We start from the raw sequence: 6,432 nt of genomic DNA, 5'->3' as shown, positions 1-6,432 counted from the left end.
TACGCTGACGTGTCGCCTTCTGAGCCACGAGATTCGGCGCCCGTGAGTGTTGGGTTCGGTGACGTCAACCGCCGGCTGGCCACGTAGGACTGCGGGCCCCGCGAAAGAATATCCGGAATAGGCTAGAAGAACAATACCTGCGAATATTCTTTTTCGGTGGGGATCCATAAACTGGGATCGGATCGGAGCAAAACAGCGAGGCGGCGGATTTCTGTGTTTTTTATATCTGCCTTTGGATCTCATATAATTTACGATATTGCCATTTCCGAGCCATTTCTTTCTTCACTTTCGGAAAATATAGAAAAATTGTTCTGCTTACGACTCTTGAGGTTTCCAAAAAAAATCAGTTTTCCTTTTTTAGCTTAAATATTTCACTTGCAATTCTGAAAAGAATTAGGGTTATATAATAAAAGGATGAATGTAGAATATTTAAGCTAGAAATGTGACACGTGAACATTCCACGATAAAATGTGGCCTCACGCACTCAAAGTCAATTGTCATGTCACTCCAAAATGTAATATTCAACCTTTGCTTTAATGACGAAACTAAATTATGTAAAATAATTACTATAAAATTGTAAGAACTCCCTCCTCAAAGAGAAGAAGATGTATAAAATAAAACCCAATTATCTTGCTTATTTGCTTTTTAAAAGACCGACTTTATACACCTGGGAATGATGACAGGGGATAACTCTCTAATATCTTTTTTTCCCAGCAATCACATTTTTATCTATGTGCATGCAAATCTACACAAATGTTGATTGATTATTTGACATGTTTCTTCCTATAAAGTTATTTATGTAATATTTAAAAAATTCGAGAAATCTGTGCAAAGTAGTTTCAATTTATAGCTTAAACAAATGATTTATTATTTTATACATATAATTTAAATGAAAAAAAGGGTTTACACCAAATCAAACAGGATCGTCTCAAGCATTTTTGAGGCTCTAGTCAGAAAAAAATATTTGGGACCTTAATATATAAAAAAAATAAATATTATTTTTAAAAAAATAAGTTTTATATAAATTTAATTTTCTGTCTTTTTTGAGATGCAAAGTTACTAATTAAATTTTTATATTCAAGCTTTGATAATAAATCCTTTTCAATTAATAAAATTGTTAAATTATTTAATCTCTTGAGACATTGTTGAACGTAAATAAGATTTTATTAATAAAAAGATATAAAAGAAAGAAATAAAAACACAAAATCATATAAAATTATATATATATATATATATGGGAAAAGTGTTCCTAAGGTGACGCCTTAGATAATCATCTAAGGACGCGGCCTAAAATCTCATGATTGAGCTACATTGTGGATGATCCGCTTCGTTGAACTTAATCTACATATTCTAAAACCCCACACACCAAGTTTGGGATGAACTCATTGTCGTTTGACCCTCCGTCGAGCCATGTGAGAAGTTCTATTCATTAGAAACCGTTAAAATTGATACGAGTGGATGAAGGGTCAAACGACGACGGGTTCACACCAAACTTGGTGTGTTGGGGTTTTAGAATATGTACATCAAGTTCAACGGAACGGATCATCCATAATATAGTCCAATCATGTGATTTTTAGGCAGCGTCCTTAGATGATTATCTAAGGCGCCACCTTAGGAATACTTCTCCCTATATATATATATATATATATAAGAGGAGAATGAATAAAAATTAACTAAAATAAATAAAAACCAACAAGCTTACCTTTTATTTTGGGGCCTTCTGGATTAGAATTGCAATAATGTATGTTGAGTATCAAAGATTAAACAAATATGAAAGATAAGTGAATGAGAAGAGAATAAAGGAAGTTAGCAAGAGAAAAAAACTCATAAACTATGCATAAATGAGAATGAGTATTTAATATGTGCTTTTCTCTCTTTTATTTACCGTCACAATCTAATTAATTATAGAAATAAAATATAAAAAGTTACAATTAAATTAAACTTTATTAGTTTTCTTTTCCAAAGATAAAGATAGTTATAGATAATTATAGCAATAAATGATCAATTAAAGATAATTTAGAATCCTAACAATAGTCAACTTTTTATATATATCTCTCTCTATATATATAATATATATATTTTGGGAAAAGTGAATCTAAGGTGACACCCTAGGCTCTCACCTAAGAACGCAGCCTAAAATCACATCATTCCCTAATATTTTTTTACGATCCGCTCTGTTGAACCTTATCTACACGTTCTTAAACTCAAACACACCAATTTTGGGGTGAACCCGTTGTGTTTTGACCATTCGTTGAGTCGTCCAAAAAGTTCTATTCATTCGAAACCGTTAAAATTGCGGCGAGTGGATGAAGGGTCAAAACACGACGGGTTCACCCCAAAATTAGTGTGTTTAGGTTTAAGAATGTGTAAATCAAGTTTAACGGAGCGGATCGCAAAATTTTTTTAGGGAATGATGTGATTTTAGGCCGCGTCCTTAGGTGGGAGCCTAGGGTGTCATCTTAGATTCACTTTTCCCATATATTTTTTGAGGGCCCCAATAAAATAGGGGCCTTACCGCCTTAGACATATATGTTAGTGACCTATGCCTTCAGCCGGCCCTGAAATCAAATGACAACTCAAACAAAATCCAATAGGAGGAAGTGTTTTGGTTCGATGAACTAATTAAAGCAATTGTTTCGATACGAGGGTGCTTTAGTAATTATGCAAATTAGCAGCGCTCTTTTTTGGGCGAGGGAGGGTCTCTACAAATTCTCCCCATCCTCCGTGTTCCTTTGGACTCCCACCCCCCTACGCTTCTTAAAAAATCAAAAAAAAAAAAAAAAAAACAAAAAATTAAGGAGAAGAAAAGAAAAAGATCAGAGAAATCTCTCTCTAAGGTAATGTGACTCTTGTAATCTCTCTTTCAACTTAATCTGTGTACATGATCTTAGCTTGTTGTTCTCAATTATATATGCAGATTTTGGATGATGGGTCCATTTTCTTCCCGGTCAAATTTGTTGCTACTGATTGATTGGTGGGTTTACATTCATTATCCTTGTGTTTTTGCATAGGATCACAGTTTGGATTAATGGGGTTTTCTGCAGCTCCTTATAGAATCCACTGATGCTATCAAACCCTTTTTTTTATAAATGTTTTTATGATAAATTTTCCTTATATATATATTTCCTTTTCCGAGATATGGGCCATAATCAATTAGTTGGTGCGGATGTTGCAGTAATTTAAAAGCTTTTTTTTGGGGTAATTTATTGGGTTATTCTTAAAATGGCAACAAAATCAGATGGGAATTATAACAAAATGGAGTCATTAAAGATCAGGCTTCGAGGTGTCTATAATTGTGGTAAAACTACTCATTTTTAGGTATGGTTAATTTCAAATGGGCTTATGGGGTTTATCTGAAGTTGCCAATTTTGCTAGTTATCGAAATGAATGATGATTGTAGTTGCTGTACCAAATTCTGGAACAGTTCAGTATACATTGAGATTATTGTCCTAAAAAGCAAACACATGATAGATGTGAGAAATTGTAGTTCATGATTGTAGGGAATTAGGAGTCCAATGTTTTGAAATAATTCCATTTTCCAGTGTTTTTTATTCCAATTTTAGCCTTTAGACATTAACAATCGAGGTAAACCTACTCGTTTTCAGATATGGTTAATTCCAAATGGGTTTATGGGGTTTGTCTGAATTTGCTAATTTCTGTAGATGTCAAACACTATGCATCTTGGTTTTGTTCAGATGAATGCTGTTTAATTTGCACTACTTTTGTCAAACTTTAGAACAATTCGGTATACTTTGATGTTAATGCAATTCATGATTGTAGGAGGCCAATGTGTTCAAATTATTTCATTTTCTTTAGCTTTTAATTCAATTCTTCTTATTTCAGATAACGCCATTCTTTGCATAGAAGATCAAGGAGTCTTCATTCCTCCAAAACTCAAAATATCTCATTTGTTCATTCATGGATTCATTGGACAAAACCAGAAGCAAAATCAGAGCAAACAAACCTCTCGGTGTTCGATTTGTAGAATACACAAGAAACACCACCATCTCCTTCAGAGCATACCAAGCAGTAGTTCTAGTCTTAACATTCTTCGCATATGCGAGCTACCACGCCTCAAGAAAAACCACAAGCATTGTCAAGAGTGTCCTCGACCCCAAACAAACACAATTGGGATTCACCCACTGGCCAAGATCATTATTTCTCGGATCCTCAAGCAATGTGACGGTTCATCAAAGCACAGGACCGAAGCCCGGCTGGGCTCCATTCAATGGCTCTGGGGGCACTGCAATGCTGGGCCAAATCGATGTTGCATTTCTTGCGGTGTACTCTTTTGGCATGTATTTTGCCGGGCACTTAGGTGATCGCGTGGACCTAAGAATCTTGTTAACAATTGGAATGCTGGGCTCGGGTTTGTTCACTGCACTATTTGGCGTCGGGTACTGGCTGAATATACACAGCTTCTATTATTTTTTAGTTGTTCAGATGATAGCGGGCATGTTTCAGTCCACCGGATGGCCCTCCGTGGTGGCTGTCGTTGGAAATTGGTTCGGAAAAAGGAAGAGGGGGTTAATAATGGGGATCTGGAATGCACATACATCAGTTGGAAATATTACAGGTTCTCTGATTGCAGCCTCTTTATTGAGATTTGGATGGGGGTGGTCTTTTGTTGTACCGGGATTTCTCATTGCTTTTGTTGGACTGATGGTGTTTTTGTTCTTGGCTGTGAGCCCGGAGTCTGTGGGGATCGAAAAGGAGGAGGAGGAGGATACAATGGCTAAGGGTTTTGAGATTAGGGCTCCTCTGTTGCAGGGGAAAGTTGTGCAGGATAAAGCAGTGGGATTTCTTGAGGCTTGGAGGATTCCAGGGGTTGCTCCATTTGCTCTCTGTCTGTTTTTCTCTAAATTGGTGGCTTATACTTTTCTCTATTGGCTTCCATTTTACATTAGCCATACAGGTATGGCAAAGTCCTTTTTCCCCCCCTGCAATTTTTTTTGTGTCCTTTTTTATGAAAATTCATTGTTGTTCTTGGATACTCTGGGATAATGGTACTTAAAACTAAATGCAGGCTTAGCGATATTATTGCTCTGAAAGAACTTTGCTAGAACAAATTGTTTATTGGATGACAATTTCAATTATTCTTCTGAATAAGAAAAGAGATGGTTGAATTAAATTTTCTATACGTTAGGACAATGTTTTCATGCATTATAGACAAATACTGATATCATTATGTGCTGGTTGACATAACCGTGCCAAAATGCTCTAAAAGAAACTAGTTGCACACTTGACTGTTAGAATATCCATTTTCGATGTTCCTCGTTGGTTTGCGTTATTCTTTGGAAAATGAAAGATGGTTTCAAGTTTTCTATGCCTCTAGAAATTGACCAAATTCAATGATCTTGGTCAAAATAGTTCATCTTAAACCTCATAATGCAAAATTCCTCATCGTCCTAGCTACAAATATGCTGATGTTTACCAAAACTTGGAGTTGATTATCAAATTATTACACACGATACCATTGATTATGACCCTTGCATTAGACACCAACGTGCAAAGGTTCTTATGGGTGCTCATCTATGTTGAGTTGATGCCACACAATGTCAGGCTTTTTTCCTTCTGGACCACAAACTTCTTCCATTTGAGTCATTAGTCTCAAAACTGTAAAGTGCTTGATCATGTCCAAGATATTTAGCACTCTCAAGGCTCACTCCCTATGGTTGTCAAAAGCTATGATTTACTTCATCACCCAACATATTTTGAACGAACAATTAATATATTATGATCCAGTAACTTATTATTTGTAAAGGAAACAGAGCAAGCCCTGCCCATTTCTCATGCCTAAACATGAGATTAGTAAGGGGGGTAAAGAAAAGATCAAAAACAGTCTTAAAAGTCTAAACCAAATGTTGAATGAATGATGTGTATGTCACTTCAGAAAGAAAGATAAGATTTATGTACCCGATACCAAAACTTTAGGATGAAGGATTTATTGTTGATTTTGTATTTCTGACTTTTTTTCCCGAGCTCATGTCACTAATGTTGCAGCCATTGACGGCCAATATTTATCGGACTCAACTGCGGGCACACTGTCCACCCTATTCGACGTTGGAGGCGTAGTCGGCGGCATCCTCCCCGTGCGGTCACTGCCGCAAGCTTCATGTACCTTGCGATCCCCTCCCTCTTTTTCTACCGCTCCTACGGAAGCATCTCGCTCGCCTGGAATGTCGCCCTCATGTTCATCACTGGAATGTTTGTCAACGGGCCCTACGCCCTTATAACCACCGCGGTCTCTGCCGATTTGGGAACGCATAGTTCGTTAAACGGGAATTCCAAGGCGTTGGCGACGGTGACAGCAATCATTGACGGGACCGGGTCGGTCGGGGCGGCCATCGGCCCGTTGGTGACCGGATATATATCGGCGAAAAGTTGGGGAGCGGTTTTTACGATGCTGATGGTGGCCGCGTTTGTGGCGGG

General features: G+C 37.1%; 1 protein-coding gene across 1 annotated transcript in view; it reads left to right on the top strand.

Moving 5' to 3' along the window:
* The window catches only part of LOC109839636 (putative glycerol-3-phosphate transporter 1), a 3,953-nt gene continuing 235 nt past the window's right edge, over window positions 2,715-6,432 (top strand). Inside the window, 4 exon segments of the mRNA XM_020408140.1 lie at window positions 2,715-2,837; window positions 3,844-4,915; window positions 6,004-6,087; window positions 6,090-6,432. The exon segment at window positions 6,090-6,432 is cut by the window's right edge and continues 235 nt beyond it. Coding sequence (XP_020263729.1) covers window positions 3,919-4,915; window positions 6,004-6,087; window positions 6,090-6,432 — 1,424 coding nt within the window. The 5' untranslated portion in view covers window positions 2,715-2,837; window positions 3,844-3,918.

This window comes from Asparagus officinalis, chromosome 4 (assembly GCF_001876935.1).
Source record: "Asparagus officinalis chromosome 4, Aspof.V1, whole genome shotgun sequence".
Taxonomy (NCBI): domain Eukaryota; kingdom Viridiplantae; phylum Streptophyta; class Magnoliopsida; order Asparagales; family Asparagaceae; genus Asparagus; species Asparagus officinalis.
This window is presented reverse-complemented; position numbering and strand designations above follow the sequence as displayed.